This window comes from Arachis ipaensis, chromosome B01 (assembly GCF_000816755.2).
Source record: "Arachis ipaensis cultivar K30076 chromosome B01, Araip1.1, whole genome shotgun sequence".
NCBI classification, from domain to species: Eukaryota; Viridiplantae; Streptophyta; class Magnoliopsida; order Fabales; family Fabaceae; genus Arachis; species Arachis ipaensis.
In genome coordinates, this window is record NC_029785.2 from 43761464 (window position 1) to 43783096 (window position 21633).

General features: G+C 33.7%; 2 protein-coding genes, 1 long non-coding RNA gene, 1 other non-coding gene and 1 pseudogene across 4 annotated transcripts; 1 reads left to right on the forward strand and 4 right to left on the reverse strand.

Annotated features, from left to right (window-relative positions):
- LOC110265874 (protein FAR1-RELATED SEQUENCE 5-like) lies at positions 354-1049 on the reverse strand. The gene is made up of 2 exons (XM_021109322.1): positions 996-1049; positions 354-893 (listed from the first exon to the last, which is right to left on the reverse strand). The coding sequence occupies exons 1-2, from the start codon at positions 1047-1049 to the stop codon at positions 354-356; spliced, it is 594 nt and encodes a 197-aa protein (XP_020964981.1).
- Positions 3825-6474, reverse strand: LOC110270928. The gene is made up of 2 exons (XR_002360708.1): positions 6346-6474; positions 3825-3924 (listed from the first exon to the last, which is right to left on the reverse strand). It is a non-coding gene; the product is annotated as an uncharacterized LOC110270928 (long non-coding RNA).
- TRNAR-ACG lies at positions 11239-11311 on the reverse strand. The gene has a single exon. It is a non-coding gene; the product is annotated as a tRNA-Arg (tRNA).
- Positions 11299-14521, forward strand: LOC107629710 (annotated as a pseudogene).
- LOC107629702 (asparagine synthetase [glutamine-hydrolyzing] 2-like) lies at positions 14911-21393 on the reverse strand. The gene is given in 16 exon segments (XM_016332566.2): positions 14911-15475; positions 15861-15968; positions 16082-16168; positions 16258-16338; positions 16644-16778; positions 16920-17141; positions 17244-17324; positions 17437-17598; positions 18301-18392; positions 18497-18592; positions 19220-19361; positions 19488-19583; positions 20106-20152; positions 20155-20243; positions 20496-20580; positions 21063-21393. Coding segments are annotated over 15 exon segments (1719 nt in total). The 5' UTR covers positions 20576-20580; positions 21063-21393; the 3' UTR covers positions 14911-15274.

Consider the following 21633-nt stretch of genomic DNA (forward strand, 5'->3'; position numbering starts at 1 on the left):
TTGAGCAAAGTATGGACTATTATATATTTCTGGAAAGCCCTGGATGTCTACTTTCCAACGCAATTGAGAGCGCGCCATTTGGACTCTTGTAGCTCCAGAAAATCCATTTCGAGTGCAGGGAGGTCAGAATCCAACAGCATCTGCAATCCTTTTCAGCCTTAATCAGATTTTTGCTCAGCTCCCTAAATTTCAGTCAGAAAATACCTGAAATCATAGAAAAACACACAAACTCATAGTAAAGTCTAGAAATGTGATTTTTATTTAAAAACTAATAAAAATATAATAAAAAGTGATTAAAACATATTAAAAACTACCTAAAAACAATGCCAAAAAGCGTATAAATTATCCGCTCATCACGGATGATTGTGTTCATCAGAAAAATAAGAAATAAACCAACGACCACTAGGTGCATCTAGACGAATCTCCATCATTGCACTGCAGCCACACCTTGTCTCGGGAGTAGGTTTTCTCTTAGAGTTTCCAATGCCATAATTATTTTGCGGTCTAAATTCTTCGCGATGACATACAAAATTTTTCAAATTAAGTACGCACACACGACTCTTCCTAGTCCTGTTCTTCCGAGCACTAAAGCCTCTTGTCCTTGCATATCTATTGTAGAACTCAAATGCAATGTTGACATCAGCAAAGTGAAAATGACATACATCTTCGTCCCTGATGTTCCAAAATTCAATCATCCCAATGTCTTCGAGTGAGTCAATGTTATACCTTTCATCGAAGCCGTGATACTCGAACATTGGTTCCACATTTGTGTCATCCTCATCCATATAATCCACGTCAACTTCCTCATGTTTTTCTTCCTCCTGCTCATAGTGATCATATGATATATGCTCGCTATTAACCCCTTCATGAGAAAGTTCCTGACCCATAACTTCCTAAACACCAATACACAATTCAAAATGAAACTAAAGTTTGTATATAAATTGCCAAATATGATAAGAACAAATATTTTAGTAAAATAGCGACCAAATAGTAACAGTAGAAGTAGAACCATTGAACTTGATATTGTCCGCACACCGAGTACCAGCCATCACAAATGACAATCTTTTAAAATTAAAATCAATCCAATAGTGTCAATCTTATGAATCATGGAATTGGACACGAGTTTCATTTATTGTATTAAGGGGGGAAAATGAAAAAGCATGAATCCAAAATCTAATGGTGGAACTAGAAGAGTACTAAAACAGAAAAAGCATGTAAGCCATTTTGTGAGTTCCTTTTGTGTTTTGCTACTGCAATTGGAGTTCTTGAAATGACTTGCGTCTTTGTTGTTTTGTTCTTAATCAAGAGCCAGCAGAATTCTAGCATAGATCTACATGGCCATTATCTTGCAACAGTGGGATTTAGAAAATTTAACTATTCTGAGCTAAAAAGGGCGAAAAAGGATTCAGCCAAGAGATTGAAAGGGGTGCAGGAGGCATTGTATACAAAGCTATTTTGTCGGATCAAAGAATTGCTGCTGTAAAGAAACTCAATGATGCGATGGAAGGAGAAGGTGAATTACTTGTAAAGATTGCTATTATCCTGTTTTTTTTTTTAATTTTTCTTAATTTAATTCTATAAAACTACACCCGAATTACTTGTAAAGATTGCAAACCTAAAAGGTAGAAATAGAATAGCAACATATAATACAGGTACCTTCCACACCATATACAAAATTCTTGCCCATAATGGAGAGCGAAAGACTTAGAAAGGATCCCTTTTATATATTCAACAAGGTCCTATTCCATTTTTAATCTTTTATGTACTGCATAGCCACTGATTCCTGAAATCTCTTTAGAACACAAATTGCTAGCATTCAAACATGTTTTGCAAAACGTCCCATTTTAGTGTCACATAGGATACTCTAATTACATGGCAACACTCTTGGTCCATAATAGTATAAGCTCATATGTTGCATAAACTCATGGTCCATACAGTTGCTTTTATAGTAGTACTCTATCCATACTAGCAGAACAACTTCTTGCTTCAACAATCATCTAGGACTCGTTTCATTTGCATCAATCTGCCCTTTAGCCCTTTATGCATTATCATAAAAAGAATGCTCTTTTTGTTTAGCACAAGCACATCAAGTATCTCTAGTTAAGATATGTATCAGATATATCAAGCAAATCGAAAATATTATGAAAAGTAGTTGAGTTCTTAATTATAATGAATACAATTTAATTTTAGATGTCTACACTGAATTGAAAGAAATCTCTTTTTCGATTCAACCCACACTTTCATAATACAGTATTCAGATACTAACAACTTGAACTCAACTACTAACCACTTGAACAAATTATTCAAATACCAATTTAGGATACAGTAAGCAAATAACAAAACATTAAAAAACCACACAATTTGAACAGCAGCCAATGGTTTTGATGGATAATAATGAAAACTTGGTGCTGAATTTCATAGAATTGTCACTTCCTAAATGCATATCTTATCAAAATTCATGCTGGAGGATTCATTCTATACAATAGGCACCAAAAGAAAGTAATGGCATAGATCCAATAAATTACTATGGAAAGCTAGATTACAAGCTTACCACCCAAGGCGTCCTTCTATGACCACCTAGCACCTTTACGCAACTTCCAATTTCACAATCAATTATCTTTACTATGTGGTCACCTCTGTGCATGGCAAACAAACAAATTCAATCACAACAGAAATCTTAAATTCAATTTGATAAAACTTTAATTTCAACAGTCTTAATTTTTTTAGAGCAGCAATTGATATAAGATTCAATAGAGTCATAAGGGTACACTTGATATATTCACAAAAGTAGCTAATTATGAGATTAAATTCTTTTTATACTTTTTTAATGTTATATTCACAAAACAAAACCACTCATATAAGAGTACCATTCTCTTGACTACAAGAATATGACTGATTAGTTACCACAAAAAGAGTCGTAAAATCGTCGCTAATCCGACGCAAAATATAATTTGTGACGGATTAGCTACCACCTAGCAACTAATGCTTTCCTCGCTGATTACAAGTCGCAAATTAGTGAGGCAAACACAACAGTCGCTAATTCATCGGAAAATTTTTTAGCTACCGAATAGATAGTCGCAAATCCATCACTAAAGTAAAAGCTAATTCCATAGAAGAAATAGACTAAACGGTAGTCGCTAATTAGCGACAAACTCTATTGCAGCAGACTCATCGCTAAATGCAAGCTAACTTCGTAGACGAAATAGAATGATTAGTTGACGCTAATTCGAGAGGAATTTTTCCGAACCTAACTCGTCGCAAGTTGTCCGCTAATATGATCGCAAATCTGTCACATTTTGTAGCAAATCTATAGCTAATCTTTAAAAATTCTTAATCAAATTTGTAAAAATTTTGTTGCTAAACCAAATCTATTCGAAATGAGAAAGTAGAGTTATGAAATAGTCGCTAATTTGCTAGGAAATAATCTGTAGTCAATTAGTTGTAATACTATCGCAAAATGTCATCGCAAATTCCTTTTAAACTAGTAACAAATCGATAAGTATCTCGCACTACAAGAAAAACTGGCTTTTGCTATGCTTTTAAAGCATTCCAAATTTGCAAAAAGTGTAGCGATATCTTTTCACCACGCTTTTTTAGAAACGTGCCAATTGAGTTAGTGTTAGCTACACTTCGAAAGCGTGCCAATGGGAGACATAGCCACGCTTTTGAAGGGAGAAAATAAAAAAGTATAAAAAGAATTTATTTTTTTATTGATTTACATGAATTATTTACATGCTATAATTATAATTAAAAAATTACAATTCTATAATAAAACTAATAATTTAATTTACATACTGCAAATGTAATGCCAATAAGCCATAACAACCTCTTTGTTTCCAGCTGAAATATGGAGAAAAATGCTTGAGTCATTTTTGGAAAATTTACCGAGAAACCATCAATTGAGTGTTGATTACCTCATCAGTTCTGCAGATTACAGAAAAGCAACACGAATCAATAAAAAAATGGAAAATTTTGTGTCCATACATGAGGTCATAGAACTATAAGCCAAACTAACCTATGATGAAAAATTCCATAAATGGATTTATAGAAGATGATCACCAAAGAAGTAGCAAGAAATTCAACAAAAAAGAAAAGAAAAGAATTTTCATAATTATAAAGAATCCAACAACAGTCAAAATCAAAGGCACTGTACTACACTACACAACATCATGTGATTCTTGTTTGCACGCAAAAAAATTAATCAAGATAAACAACAGAATCAAATAGAAGAAAGCAAGATGAGAAATTAAAGTAGAAACTTTACCAAGAAACACAAACAGGATTCATTTTCAGCTCCTCTCAACAGAAGAGAACAAGGTGAGTCGAAAATAGCATGAGCCAACAAATAGCTGAATGATTGATAAGAGACGTTGAAAAAAGAGAGTACAATAATTGACTATTTAACACTGACCAAAAATCAAACAATTGATTCCCATTAAAAGAGATTGCATCAGAAAACAGGTTCAATAACATCACTCTACAGTAGTAATTTGTGCAAGTTTAACCAACTAAATCAGCAGAGGATGTTAACCTTCTTTCCACGCCCTTGCCAACAACCTCATAAACCAAATAATCTTTTCTCGAAAGAATCAGCAAAGTTATCGTCTTTAAACAAGTCTTAAATATTCGTTTTAATTACAACCTTATACTTTTATAAAAATTCGAACATAACCTCCTCTAAAAATAGAACTTAGCCACCCATACGGGTTCCCTCTTTCTCAACATTTCACCAACCTTTTATCAACAAGTACCACAACAATATATTCTCAAAATACTTAATAATAGTGTAAAAATCAAATTTTAAACCCTATACCCAGGGTAGTTACCAAAACAACATTGGTAGCCTAATTTCAATTTTGTTTTTAAAATATCAAATGAATTTGGAATTGCACAAAATTTATATCCATATGACCGTCTCGGATTAAACTTTAAATTAAATGAAAAATTATAATTTTTTACTTACTCTAACTTTGAGAATAGAAGCAAAACCGTGACTGCTCTGCAGTGTCTTAAAATCAGAAAATAGCAGCAGCATGTGATATTCAAAATTCAATATAAAATCCAAGTTAAATCCAACGACCTTAAAAATTAATGTGGTTCAACTTCACTCATCCAGGTTTCTTTTAAAATTGGTTCCAGATCAATATCGTTTTTAATGAAGGAGTTATATAATTTAGAAGTTGAGTAATTTTCTGCAGAATTCTGTTTTAAAAGTTAATGAACATATCCTCTTTCAAATCCCATAACTTACTCATTAAAACATTGAAAGTCCTGAAATTTAAATCACATATGATAAACATACTTAAATTTCACCTTCAATTGGTTCCATCTCAATATCTATCCAAAATCCAAAGTTATAAACTCTCAAAGTTACTTATTTAAGGAAACAGAATCTGGCTTTTACTTCAAAATGCATCATCTTTCAAAAATTCATATCTTTAAAACTACAAGTCCAACCGTTCTGAAATTTTACAAAATTAAAATAATAGGACTAAAGTTTCATTTAAAATTGGTTCCATTTCAAAATTCAATTCGAAACACTCACAGCAGAGCCAACAAGTTACTGCTGTTCTAAAAATTCTGCAGTAAAAATCAGATTCCACAACCATAACTCAAAAATTCACCATAAATCATATACTTAACAAAAAGGTCTTAAATTCCCCAGCCCAGCTCCTTATATTCCCAAGCTTAATCCAGACTTGGTCTCACACAATTCTGATCATCACAGAATTATTTATAGCTTTTCAAAGTTACCGATATCATTTAAAGATAATGCAGGAAATCAGATTTTTCAGTTTAATTTTGAAAATCACAACTAATTCTCCAGTTAATTCAAACTTCTCAAAATTAAATTCCAACAACGAATTTCATCCTACTTTACTTAGCTTTTACTCTCTTATCATTTTGATTACTGTTGAATATCTGATTTACTTCCAAAGTTTCCATTTATTTTCAAAACTCAGATTCTCAACAATCAATTCAACATTTCAAGATTCATTCCTCCAAATATTCTCTAAACCCAACTCCAATCAATCACCAACTAAGTCCATTACAATAATCATATAACCAGTTTAATAACAAAAATTTCAATTTAATCCATCAAAGTACAAAATTCACAACAATCTCTCATCAAACAATTCATAAACCACGCATGATCAATTTCACAAAATCAACGAATTCAATCAAAGTTCCAACCAAAATCTCAATCATTCCAATCACAATCTCAGCCACAATTCAACATTCATATAATCAATCAATCACTCACAACTATTATACCTATTTGCAGTTATCCAATAAACTTTGTCGACATTCTTAAATTAAAATCGTTTAAATTAAACTCCCTACCTCGATTAGCCAAAATTCGATAATTAAGTGCAGCAAACCCCTCTTTTGTTTTAGTTTGTAGCAGCAACAGACTCGAATCAAACTAGCAGCAACAGCAGCAACTCTAACAGTTCTTTATTATCATCAATACTATCTCCTATGATAGTTCCATCAGCAAACAGAAAAGGCAGAGCAGGAGTGTTAAACAGAGACATGTGTTTTCCTTACCAGAACAGAAAAAGACTAAGGAACAAAATGGAAGTAGTGCAAATTATATTTTTGTATACTATATAATTAGTATTTGTCAAATATAATAATTAGAAGTGCAATGGCTGAGTGGTAAGTGGAGGTTACTTTTGCTCCAAGGTTCTTGGTTTGAGATCTGGTGGAGACATTTTAAAAAAATTTTCACGCAGACCGGTTCGGTTAGACCGGTTTGTGCCGGTTCTTGCCGGTTTGATCCAATTCTTACCAGGTTATACCGGTTTTTTTCTTAAACAGTTCAAGGAGTAAACCGAACTGGATTTAAAAAATAATTAGAAGTGCAATGGCTAAGTGGCAAGTGGAGGTTGCTTTTGCTCCAAGGTTCTTGGTTCGAGACCTGGTGGAGACATTTTAAAAAAAATTTCACGCAGTCCGGTTCGGTTAGACCAGTTTGCACCGGTTCTTGCCGGTTTGATCCGATTCTTACCGGATCATACCGGTTTTTTTCTTAAACGGTTCAAGGAGTAAACCGAGTTGGATTAGGGTCCAGTTCACCGGTTTTTTGTCGAACCGACCGGTCCGATTCGATTTTTACAACTATGATAGCAAGTGTACATTTGTATATGTGTGTTATGATTATAAATTTGAATATGTTATTTATAAAGTTTGATTATATGTGTAAATCAAGTTTGTTAGTATTATATATATATATATATGAATCTATTCATATGCATAGGTATTGATTACGTCTTGCATCAATGTATAACAAAATCTCAAATCCTCAATCTCAAATCTCATATATAGTATATATAATAGGGCTCATTTTAGTTTTTTCATGTAACGATAATAGAATTTTCAAATTTTGATTTAAAGCATTAGAAATAATGCTTATACGCAATTTTTTATTTGAAATAATTAAAAAAAAAGTTCTTATAGGTACGTTTTAAATTTTTGAAATTAAATGCTTTTTTGTTTTTTGAGTTACTTTTTTTTTTCTTTTGTTTTCAAATTTTCATTTTGATTTTTTTTAAAAAGAATTTAAATTTTAAAAAATATTTTATAAGGTAGATAAAATTTTTTTAAAAAAATACGAAAATATTTATGTAAATATCAATGATCTTATATTAAAATAAATAAATTAAAATAATTTGTATTATTTTTTTAACGATTTTTTTCATGAATTTTCCATGGATGTATATAGTGGTTAGTGATTAGTAGCAACATGGGACTAATATTTTTCTGACAAATTAGTAACAACATCAAATAAGCGAGAAAAGTATATCAGTTGTTAAACGGTCGCTAATTCCTCACTAAATAAGCTTTTGATTAGTGACTCCGTTGCGACCAGTTACTTATAAAATTTTCTTGATCAGCTTTGGATTTGTTATAACTCTGCGACGGATTTCCAACGAGATTAGCGAGTAATTTGCTACAAAATAGGTAGGATATAGCTTTTACTTTGCGACAAGATTGCAGTTGCCAAGTCGCTCGCTAAATTAAACTTGCGACAACTTAGCGACAAATGTATTTTGCCCGCTAATCAGCGACTTGAAATCAGCGAACAAACTGTGTCAGTTGTTAAATGGTCGCAAATTTCTCACTACTTATGTCCTAGGCGCTCAATATCCGTATTTCCACTTTAGCGACTAATTAGCGAGGAACAGTTCCTTAGCTAAATGATTTATCTGTTTCGACGAGTTAGCGACGACTATTTTCTGTCGCTACTTTTATTTTGAATTTTACAATATTATGCGACAAATTAGCAAGAAACTAGTTGCTCGCTAAAAAATAAAAACTTTGGTGACAAATTAGCTAGGAAATTATCCATCGCAAAATGTATTTCAATTCTTCGTGACGGATTAGCTAGGAACGTTGTTCCTTACTAATTAGCCATTTCGCACAAAGTTAATTTAGCGACGAACTAGTGTGTGAATTGTTTCTCGCTAATTGTATATCAAACACTTGCGACGGAATAGTGACAATAATATCACTCGTTACTTTACTTTTATTCGATTGAACCCCTAAGTGATTGATTTGCTAGAACATTGTCACTCGCTAATTAATTTGTGACAAATTAGTGAGGAAATTTTTTCCGCTCTTTTTTTAGCCACAAAAGTCAATCTGCGAGAAACAAACTTATTCGTAAATTTCTCGCTAATCAGTCGCTTTTCTCAAGTTCAGGTATTTTGTGACCGCTCATTAATTTTGTCGTTAGTGCATCACTAATTCCTCACAAGTTAGTGACGAATTAGTGACCTAACATATTTCTCGCAAAAATTCGTTGCTAATTTGTTAAATTCTTGTAGTTAAGAATCAATTTTACTGGAAAGATAAAGTACTAAAATCTAAGTTAACATTATAGCTTTTAACATTGTAATGTATTACTAGTATAATTAAATCAAATATTGATGACCGGTTTTCACTTTTCATTTTTCACTTACATATGATAAACCATGATAATTCATTTAGGATTTATGATTTGTTAGTTTATCATCTTCATCATACATGTATACAATATATACAAAGTTACATCAAAACTAAAAGATATTGATTTTGACATGTATGTAATTCTAAGGATAAATTATATAAATAAATTAATCTAACTCTAGTATTACCTAATTATTCTAAATGAGAAATTTGATTACATTTTTGTCTTTTTTAAATTTATATAAATTGTTGTAGTCAGCAATAATTTTAATTTTATATAACTCTCTGAACCTTGCTAAATTGTGACAACTTGGCATAATTTGTATCTTTGCTACTATTCCTTGTAAATTGTTACTATGCCAAGCATAATTTTATCCCGAAAAATGTCTTTTAGTAAATTTTAATTACAAATAAGTAAGTCTTTTTGCACCAAGTGAAGATAGTAACATGAATATAATGCAGTATCTTAAAAGTTACCATCAGAAAAAAAATTAAATCCAGAAATAAACTTAACCTTACATAGTTACATTTCCAATTTCTTTACACGAGTAGCAAATTGTTTCTTTTCAAGCTCTTGTGTCCGACCAATGGATACAAGGCGAGCACCAACCTCCTAATGCAAAAATATTAATTAATAGCATTAAGCAGACAATAACTCATCAAAACACCAAGCCTCAATTATAAATTAGATACTAAAATCATAAAAGCACTTCAGGTATTGCTACATACACAACTCCTTTTAAGTGCAGTTCCTAGGTATCAACAGTATTGCTCATGAGCTTTTCAAAAATTTTCTGTGAATAGAATTTTGTCATTCACGAATAGATTAAATCCACGGCATAATTAAGTCAGAGTAGAACACCTATTTGATATTTAAAAGATTAGAACCCTTATAAATTAGCTCCAAAAGCTAATATATTCTCATATGCTATCTGAATGATCAATATACCAGTGTGGCCTAACTCGTACTGCAGAAAAACAAGAGTTATTGACCAAACAGCAGAACACGACTAACTAGTATATAGATACGGGGAATTCCCTCAATTCATGGACTAATATTGTCCTTTGACCAATAAATGACAAAGAACTATGCAAAACCTCTAAGTGGAACCTAAGCAATACAAGCATATTAACATGAAAAAAGGGGATTAGCATATTTCTTTTAAAATCCACCGGTGTATTTGAAAAGTTTTATATGATCCACAATTTCACATCGTGATGATAAATTTCACAAATAAAAAACTTTTCATACCATGCAAATAAAAAAAAATCATTAACTGAAAGATGCTAGTGAGATGTGCAACAGATGAAAAGGAAGAGAGAAATGCAGGAATTGAAATTGTATGAAAACCCTAGCGGACCTTTTCTTCTCTGAATGCTTCTAATGTGAGAATGAAAAGAAGCAGGGCGCGGCGGCGGAAGCAGGGAGTGGCAGCGGAGGAGGCGTGTTGCGGCGGCGGCGGAGGAGTACGAAACTTGCAGTAGAGGAAGAGGATGAGAATGGTAGGGATTGAAGTTGGATGAAAACACTAACTGCTTCTCTTTTCTGAATGCCTCTGTATCTAAAATCAAAAAGAAAGGGGAGGGCAGAGTTAGGGTTTTCCAATTCGCACTCTATTTCGGAAGGAGATTGCTTCAATCTCGATGATACTCTCCAAGAACTCTAATCTCTGTCAGTTTTTCGTACCTAAAAAAAGGGAATGGAGATAAAGTTAAAAAACCAATAATTAGAAGAATCAAAATGCAATTAGTAACTTTTTCAAAAAAAAAAGGGGTACATTTAGTAATTATTTTTATGAAAGTTAATGATACTCCTACAAAAATATTGGAGTAAGGAATATGGCCAAAATAATAAGTATAACATTTTTTAGAAAATATTATTAGAGATAAAACACAGTAGCAAGTTATAAACTTTAATTTTTTTTTTTTTTTTCTGTTGGTAGAAAAATATAGGTACCCCATTTGAAAATTTAAAAAAATATGATTAACGTAAATCAGTAGATCACACTTTTAGATATCAACCATTACTTAATAAAATTTGTTTAAGGATGAACCGACAAAAATCATTACCCGAAACTCACTACTATATTTTTTTAATAACTATTTTGCTATTTTTTCTCATTATATTTAACATCTCATGTTATAAGACAAAAAAGAGTATTGAGGAGACCCATAAACAAAAGGGAAAAAAAATTTCCTTGTTAAAGATTACTAAAAGGAAAATCAATTGCGTAATGTTGAGGCCAAATATAGCAAAAATAAAAAGTTTCAACTTAAAAATTACGACTCCACTGGGGATCGAACCCAGAATCTCTGGTTCCGTAGACCAGCGCCTTATCCATTGGGCCATGGAGTCTTTCAAAAGAGTTTAGCTGATTCAATTTATTCAGCCTTTCGTTCAATTCAATATAGTGTATTATCAATCCCCATTGAAGCTTCTGCTGCATATCCTAGTCTTCATCATCCATAGTTTGGTAACACTAGAACTTCAAAGCCAGCACCCCATCACCACCATAACCAACAAAAGCAACAACACTATTATTATTATTATTGTTGTTGTTGTTGCTTTTGTAGAAGCAGCTACAGGGAATGAATCAGAATCCGAAATTATTCCAATTCTATACATAAAAAAGGGGGAAAAAAAAGAATGGGAAAGAAGCAATCTTTGCGTAGCAAAGCTACCCAGATTGTATCTGTTATCCTGAATCCAATATCTAACTCTGACACTCTCAAACACTCACCTCCACCACCTTCTGTAAGTTTCCCCTTTTCATATTATTGTTTTCTGATGTTTCTCTTTGCTTCTTGGCTAAAATTCAGGTCTCCAAGTACGAGGTTTACGCTTTTTTAGTTATTGTTCCTTTTCTTGCCCTTTAATTAAGTTTTGAAGGTTATTTTTCGTTTTTTGTTTTCTGGCTTAAGAGTAAAGTTGAAGATGATTGATTGTTTTTCCTTCTAAGGATGAGGTAGGGGGATTTGGAGGAACAACAAGTGGATCAGAGAAAACTGAAGAGGGTAGCAATGATTTAGTTGATGGCCCTGACACCTCATCTTTCAGTGCATTTCTATATTCTTTGTTGTCTTCATCAGATGCTGGAGGAGATAATGCAAAGGTAATAACCCTTTACCCGATTCATCGTTGAAGGAGAATAATGGTGGAAAGAAAAGCTTGTTCTCTAGGAGTAAGCAATCACTTGGTAGAGCTATTCGCCAAGCTGCTAGGATCGGTGGATTTCGCCATCAGGGGCGGAAGGATAATAATTCCGAAATGAATTCTGATTGTCTAAATGGTTCTGGATTGAATGGTGTTGAGATGAATCATCTTGCAACTGTGAAAGGGAAAGAATCAGAGTCTGTGTCTTTGGTTGAGCCGTCGATGCTCCTTTCGGAGGCGATGAGAAGTACTCTCTATGTTTCTCTTCCTGCTCTTGTTCATGGAAGGAAGTGGCTGTTGCTGTACAGGTATCAAGAGATGAAGATTCATTCCAAAGCTATTGATATTTTATTATGATTTTTATTTCACTTGGAGGAACGGTATATCACTTTCAACCCTTTATCGAAGAAGCAAGCTTTGGCCTGGTACCCTATAACTTTCCCTGAGCAAATTTTAACCATAAGCACACACTTCTCTATGGAGTTTCAACACTAGCATTAGTTGTAGAATGGGATAGTTCATGTTTTCTACAAATTCAAGTCCCAGTTTGGAAGCCTGCAAGTCCTACATGACATTTGAGTTCTTTGCTATGGATTGAAAACTCTTAATACCTTTTGAATTATCAAAGATATATTCAGTATTGGAATCTTTTATTTGTAACTTGTAAGGTTAATTTCTCTTCGTTTCTATCATGGATTGGTTCCAAATGTTAGTTATTCCATTTCAGGTTGTCGGAGACCGAAGAGGAGCAGTGTTTGGAAGCTTAGTTGAAGCGCCTCTTAGACCATCCAACAAGAAATACCAGGTCAAACCAAAACTCATTTATCCAAGGATTATCCGATAGATTGTATCTGTAATTGTATTATTGATGACAAATATTTGGTACAGGGAACAAAGTACATTTGTTTTCACAAATATTTCTGGCCATCCTGTTATATATCGTCCAACAGGTATCTTCTTCCGTCCGAGTTTGAACATGTTACTCTTTCATCCTTTTTGCTGTCATAATTATACGGTGCTTATCTAACAATCAAAATCCAAGATTAATGAATTGGTGTTAGTTTTTCTTGTTATGTGGTGCATTGATATTTGAATCTATGGTGCAAACCTTAGAAATTATGCCCATGAAAATCATTAAAAGGTTAAATTTCAGGAATTGTGTGACATATGGTGAACATAATGTCGTCTTTCAACTATATATAAGAACCATTTCCTATGAGCCAATGAGGAATGCTTGAGTTTACTTTTATTCAGAAATGTGAGAATGTCGTCTGCTACATTCAATGATTAGTTCGTCAATGAGAGTTGAATTTGCTCCATCATAATTTCACATTCATCCGAATATCTATGAATCGTTAAAAATAATAAAAATACTATCATGCTCAATAGTTGCCTCTAGTAGAATCTTGGAACCTTGAAATCTATTGCTAGTCTTCAGCCTCAGCATGAGGCTTTTCTCAAATTTTGGAATACTTTTGTTTGTTTGGTTTTCCTTTTCTCTCTTTTTTTTCCCTTTCTTTTCTTTTGTTTGGTTTAGAATTCTAAATGCTAAACCCTAAACTAACCACAACATTGCAGGGTTAAACCGCTATTTCACACTATGCAACAGTGAGTTCTTAGCAATTGGAGGGGGAAGTCATTTTGCGCTTTATTTGGATGGTGATCTGTAAGAACTTTCTACTTCCGTCGCTATCTCTCTGCTTAAATTGTTTTCACACTGCCAAAAGAAAAAAATTGAAAAATATAAAAAGGAAGAAATGTGAACATGTCTTCAATCATATATCATCACCTTGTGTTTTTATTTAATCCCTTTCAAACTCTTGCAATATTCTTGAAGATTGAATGGCTCAAGCTCGGTCTCGGAAACCTACGGAAATCCTTGCCTTGCAAATTCTCAAGATTTCGAAGTGAAGGAAGTAGAGGTGCTCATGCAACTTCTTCGAATCTTCTCACTTGGCACACAATGTTACACACTCCTTCATCCTTTCTTTTTCATCTTTTCTGGTTGCTAGTTTCAAGAGACATTTATAGCTGAAGAACTAACTGGTCTTTCTCTCATATACACAGTTATGGGGCTTTGTGTATGCTTCAAAATATGAAGAAGTACTTGCATTTAGCAGAACAGAGGCACCTAAATTTCGCGGAATATTTACCTGATGTGAATAAATCAAAGAGGTTTGGACTTTGGAGCTGCATTTCATGGTGGAATAATGTTCACTTTCCCTCTTGAGCAATGCGAAGTTCATGTTAAAAAAAAATGTTACAACTAACGAACGCATGTAAATACCAAAGCCTGTATATATGGAATCCGTACACATGAAAAAGTCAGTCGATTTTGTTCAGGATACAAATTGGAGCAAATTTATGTTTTTAAGCAATTTTCAGGTAGAAATGGATTCTTTTTAATTTTTTTTTGTTTTCTCAATTGATTTTGTAAAGGGTGCAAGGGTGATTTCGCACGTACAAAATTTTCTCATGCATGTTTTTTTTTCCACTTAAATCTTGTGTGGTGTTGGATTGAAATTACACTATACAACATCAATTAAGATTTAAAAAAATTGAGAAAATCTATTGATCTAACAAATAGTATTGCACAAAGAGAATAGCATATAGGAGTAATTGGATATTCCAAAGAATTGAGTCTTGTTTTTGAATTTTTGGAAGAGGAACACGTTAAAATAACCAAAATAGAAAAGAATCAATAGTGTGCTTCTCAAAGGCAAGCTATCCTGAGAAAGTTTATTTATTTATTTTGCATGATGTCCCAAGTTGAAAGACTATTGAGAGTTGAGACACAGAACGCCATCAAAGTGCCCTTGGCAGCTTGAGGGTACCCTCAGAGCCTCAAGTACTATAGCAAACCAAAGAGCAAAGTTCTTATCTTTTGTTCACTTTACAGGAATTCTTGATTGTTGTTATTTATGAATTTGAGTTGCCATTGCAACTCCAGTTAAATGAATCTTACTCAAACACAATGTAAGAAAGATTGCGAACAGTATACATTAAAGGTTATCTTACTCTGCTAGTGTCAAAACAGCTTAAAATGCTGTGCTAACCGTGCGAAATACAAATGAGCAACCACAATCTTCTTCAAGAGTTTAATTTTTCATCTACCTGAAAATAAGCCTCACTAGACAAAGCTTTGCATTTTTTTGTTCTTCGAAGTCAGAATAAAGGGCCTTTTAGAGGGTCCCGTTGCTCGGCTGATTTTGCATCCGCTGCAGCCTCGTATGCCGCTGCATGAACACCAAGAGCAGCACGGCCAGAAGGGTCAGGATTCTTTGACCATTCGGCATCCCATTCCACAGCTTTTGCGGAGCTGCACGCAACACTAGGACCTCCTGGAACGGTTGACCTTGCAGCATTCTGTTAAAATGGTTGCAACATAATTAGAGATGGGTTTCGGCAAGATATAAGTTTGTAAGCAAAGTCAATTTGATTTGTCTTCAAAAACTGCGAATCTAACTCTATATCAAAAGCTAGCTCGATAATAAAAACTACTTAAGTGTTTATAACTGCCCTTTCAGCCATATCTTTATGTTATTTCGGACGGAAATTTAAAGAACAATAATAAAAATGCCATAACTTCACTATTTTCCACAATATTATCACATCCTATTATTCTAAATACTTATCAATTATCACACTGCTAACTGCATTCATTAACATCCATTATTTTCAACAAAATTTCTTGAGCACAAAAAAAGAAATGGGGGGATGTTTATTTTAAAAAGAAACTTAGAAAACCCACCTTCGGAAAGTGCTTCTCAAAAATTGTCCTGTAGAGGTATGCTTCTTTTGTTGTGGGAGTGTTTTCAGGGTAAACATAGTTAGCATGCAACAGCATTCCATCTGTGACCTGTCAGTTTGTAAAGTGAAAAAGAGCAGAAACCATGGGATGGCATCAATGGAACTCTATAAAAGTTAATTACTGATAGTTTGCAACACAAGAAGCTGCAAGTAAGAGCTTACTTGTTGGTTAGCATGCTCCTTCAAGCCATCAATCCAGCTGTACCCTACACCATCACTGAACTGTTCCTTCTGCCTGTACAAAATGTGCTAAAAATGGCAAAGCAATACAACGTTTCAGATAGCCTTCACCATGTGAGATGATAACAATCAGTGTGAGCTGGAAATTTTTTACAAACCTTCGGTAAATATGGATTTGTTTCGTCATCAAATGCATTGCGCAATACCCACTTCTCTATCCTTCCGAGATCAGGTCGTATCTGTGAAATGGTCATATATCTCATTATGTGATTAAAAAACTTAGCTAAAAAGATTAACTTCACATGACCATTGAATCAAATTCACAAAGGTTTCTTGTTAGTAGTGTCAAGACATGCCTTATCCAGTAAGCTACACCGTAACACCTTAAAGAGTAGATAAGAAGTTGATGCAACAGAAGAGTTATGATGATGAACAATGATCAAAAGAATAAGACCTTAACAGTTAAACTGAAGCAAGAGAAATTCAATCAACATTGCAGGCGATCAAACCAAGAGGAACACAGAAAAAAGTGAACATAAAATACCATTTTCCACTCTGGATCAATACTCATGGCTGTGTTGATAAATTCTTTATCCAAGAATGGTACACGTGCCTCTATACCCCATGCTGAAGTTGATTTATTGGCTCTTAGGCAGTCATAAAGATGAAGAGCTTTGATCTGTGAGATCAGGAAACCAAAATCTTGAATGAAAAGGTAAAGTACACTAGGAATGAAAAGGAAGAAAATTTAATAGGTTAAGCGCATTAAATTTTCAAATTGCATTGAATCAAACATGATGATGTAACAATTTGCTATTACTTTTCGACATGTTTCTTCATGAAACTCTTCCTTATTAGGTGCTTTATGGAAATATAGGTAACCTCCAAATATTTCATCTGAACCTTCTCCCGAAAGAACCATTTTCACTCCCATGGATTTGATTTTTCTGGACATAAGGAACATTGGAGTACTTGCTCTGATAGTCGTTACATCATATGTTTCAATGTGGTAAATGACTTCTTCAAGTGCATCTATACCTTCCTGTTATGGAACAAAAGTACAAAAGAAAAAAGAACAAAAAATTGAAATGCCAGGACAAGATTAATGTTTTTCAAAAATAGAGCAATGATGATAAACAATCACCTGAACTGTGAAATAAAGTTCATGATGTCGAGTACCAAGATAATCTGCTACCTCTTTTGCAAATTTCAAATCTGGAGAGCCCTGAACGGTGACAAAATTCAAATGAAGCATGTACAATCTAATACACCAATTTATTTTTTTAAAGAAGGATAATGAGGCTTATTTTCACCTATATTGAAGAATGAATTCTAACCTTTAAACCAATACAGAAAGTATGCAACTGCGATCCCCACTGTTGTGCAGCTGCAGATTGAGCCACAAAACGATTGGTCACGGCAGCGACAAGCGATGAGTCAAGTCCTCCCGACAAAAGAACGCCAAAAGGTACATCAGTCATCAACCTCTTAAGCACAGCCTAAATGATAGCATAGACATTGGAAAAATCAATCCTGACTCCTCAAATTATTGTCCATGCAGCACACACATTAGTAGTGTATCAAATAATTTAATGTTTGAAATCTTCTTAAACTATATATGTAACCCCATAATTCGGGTACCAAGCCATTGGATTCAACATATTAGTGATGCAATATTCATGAAATGCAAATATATTTTTCATAGGGTAATTATATCGGGTGCATCTGAACTCGAATAAACTTTTAAAGTGTATATCTGAGAAAGAAAAAATAAAAAAGAGGTAACTCGATTCCACCTTGATTTAACTCTATCCACCTAAATAAAATAATAATAATAATTAAAAAAAATAATTAATATCCGGTTGAGTTCATATAGAAATTTATTCAAACTGATACATCCATTTCCTAAGAAAGCACATAGAAATTTGACAGTCCCTTTTTAATTTCTTTGTTTTTCCCCCAAAATTTACTGTCACGCTTCTTCCACCTAAGTAGTTTGCCGATCGAAACTAATGGTTTCAGATTCCTAAACAAAGCGTACAATAGTCACAAATACGGCATGCCAGGCTATCTAAAGTTTTGAAGAGTATCTGAACCACTCTCTAAGCATATATATGCAGAATAATTGAAATTTTAAAATGAGGAAGAATCATTTCAAAGTGGAAAATGAATTACATTGTGACGACCAAATAGTATCATACCTTTTCAAAGGCTTGACGTAGGATCTGAGGATCATAGGGTGTTGATGGAATTTGCTCTGTGAACCATGGTGGATTGTACCATCTTAATCCTCCTACAAGCACAACATATTTCAACAATGTTCATGGATTACATAATATATAAAAAAAAAAATTATAATTTAAAGAACAAGAATACAAGGCATGAACATGTCTATACCCTGTTTGCTGGAATATATATGCCCTGGCGGAAAAGATATGAATCTCTCACAATCATCACTTAAAGCTTTCATTTCAGACGCAAACCATGTCGATCCTGCAAATAAATCATCCCTTCCATAGGTGACACAAAAGCATAAACAAACAAGCCAAATACTGAGAGGATTAAACTGTGTTTGAAAACCAATATGTTGTGTAGTGTTAATTATACTTAAAACACAAGGGTATGTATTGGTTTAGACACTCAAAATGTTTCAACTGCTGGAAACACTCAGATGGCAACCAGCTCGTGATTTATTTCACTTTTTAGAGCCACTAAAACCATTCTGTAAATATTTCGAATTGACTTAAATTGGACAATAGATAGCTCACCAGCATTTGGTTCGTACCAAGAGACGAAGGATGATAGAGATACGTCTCCAACATCCCTTCTTTTAGAAGATACACAAATTAGTTTAAAAATATTCCTAAGACATGTTTTTAGTGTCTCTCTATTTTAGAAGTAGAGACACTATCTAAAGATTTTTCCTGGTATAGGGACGATTTTCAAGTTTTTGTCTTTGTTCCCTTCTACAAATTTATTTCTATCCCCCGGTGTATGTGTTTCCTTTATCTCAGAATAGTAACCAAACACAACCTTTGAGATGTGGGACATCATTAAGCTCAAGGTGAAAAATTCAAAAATGTCTCATAATATCAAAAACAAGAAGAGGAAGCCACAAACCATCAAGCCCCCATCCCAAGTAAAGAGGGGTAATGCCTATAGCATCACGAGCAGCAATGAAGCTTTTATCTCTTGTGTCAAGAAGCACAAAGGAGAACATCCCATCCAGCATATCAATAAATTCTTCTCCATACTCTTCGTACTGCATGATAACCATGTTATGATAAAGATGAAACGAAACAAAAGTACATTTTACAGATAATACATATAACTCATGGGGGGAAGTTGATCAATAATCAGTAAATATAAAAGATTTCTTAACACTTACAAGATGAGCAATGACTTCACAGTCGCTTCCAGTTCGAAACTGGTGGGAACTCAATTTCTGTCTCAGTTCCTTATGGTTATATATCTCCCCATTTACCTAATGGCACAGTTTCAACAAGAAAAGAAAATATATAAGGCTAAAACATTTGGAAACTTTACTAAACATACATATCATCAAAATTAGTTCAATAAAAAGGATTGCACACATGAGTATATTTGAACTCCATTTTTCGACAACTGATTTTTAATGTCAACTCTTATACATGCTCAAAAAAGTACACGTTACTAGAGCCTCTTGTCTAAATAGTATAACACACAACACCTCTTTATTCGTAAATCATATATACTAACATCTTTCAGAATTAGATTATATGACACAATGCATATTTGTATTATGTTTTGTGCAATATCACCTAATCCAAAAATTATTGGGAGAAAATAAATAGAAATATACATTACTATCAATAGGCATCGACTGTAGACTTAAAAGCTCCATATTACCACATTCATCTGACTTTTAGAATTAAAAGAAATAAATAAAGCATTCTTCTAAAGAACATTCAAATGATACAAATATATAATTATAATAATAATGTAATCATAGGTAACTGGTGCATACTGTGACAACAACAGTCTTGTCTTCGTTATAAAGAGGTTGATCCCTTAAGTGGGGTCAACAATAGCAAGCCTTTGATGAGCAAGATAACAATCTCCATGGCAATGCAATCCACTCCAATCAGGTCCTCTATGCTTCAATCTGCATTCTCCGATTCCATTTTATAATCAATCGGAACCAAATCACAAAAATAATTAAAAAATTACTGAACTCCTATGTCGCTTAAATGCCAAGCATCAGGGAATCTTTCAAAAGCGCGCACACTAACGCAATTAGAAAATTGTAATTTTCAATGTTTTTGTTAAATAAATTGAAAATATTTAAAGTTTATTACTAATTAAAATGAAAAGAAACAAGTTTCGAGAAATGTGAGTGCATGATGGAAAATCGAACCTGCGAGATAACTCGATGATGCGAGCACGTTTGGCCTGAGAGTTGTCAACACAACCTAACACTGCAAGAATCCCACACATGGTGGCTGTCAAGGGAAGAAGAAGAAGCAGCAGCAGAAAAAGAGTGTCCGGAGGAAAACACAAGAAGGTAAAATAAATTAAAATGTGAATATGATGTACCACTGATTCACTAGATATCTTAGTACAAGTTAGTATTTATTTTCCTAATTTTATTACTTATTTAGTTATTTTATAATATTCTATTATCATTCTCTTCCTTTTTATAATGTGATAATTCACATGTGATTTCGGAAGATACTCATTTAAAATAATACAATAATAGCAAAAATTGAAAAAGTGGGTATCTGATTTATTGAATCTTCGGCGACGGTAACTACTAACTACATCATCAATAGCTAAATCAATTACAACATAACAGTAAGAAAATGTTCAAACAAAATGAATAACAGTAATCAAACAGAATCAGTAATCAAATACATAATCAAACACAATTATTAAACATCCCTCCCACAAACACAAAAATAAACAAAATAAACAAATAGCGTACCAGTTACCAAGAGGAGGAGCTTGCCGCCGCCGAGAGAGCTAGAGATGATCCGTGAGAGAGGAGAGACGAGCGCGCCGCCGCGAATGTGGGGAGACTTGCCGCCGCAGAGAGGCAGAGCTGTGAGAGAGGAGAGACGAGTGCCGCCGCGTATGTGTGAGGGAATCCCGCTGCCGCCGCCGGTGCTCTGAAAATGCGAGAGAGCTTGAGAGAGGAGAGTGAAGAGGGAAGCAGGGAGCCCAGCCGCTCAGGGTCAGGGAGGAGGGAGCTCAGGGTCAGGGTGAGGCCGGGTAACTGGGTTCAGTGTTCGTGTGAAACCTAATTTGTATTTATATCTTCTGTAAAATTACTAAAATAACCTTTAAAAAAAAAAGAGGACACCAATTTTTTGAAGGTTTTAACAATTTAATTCGGCGAATAAAGATTGGTGTCAAAACCAAATTCCACTCCAGCTCCAAATATTCGTTTTTGGTTTTGTTATATGCTTTATGCTTTACCTTTTATTATAGAGTCAAATTTGGTGGGAAAATCCTAAGACACTGCACTAGTAATTTAACAATATATTTTATTTCAT

Excerpts from the sequence above, each read along its gene's own strand:
- LOC110265874 (XM_021109322.1), bottom strand. The coding sequence starts at position 1,049 with ATGGCTGGTACTCGGTGTGCGGACAATATCAAGTTCAATGGTTCTACT. Across the intron at positions 894-995 it reads TCAATGGTTCTACTTCTACT|GAAGTTATGGGTCAGGAACT; the intron begins GTTACTATTTGG and ends ATTGGTGTTTAG.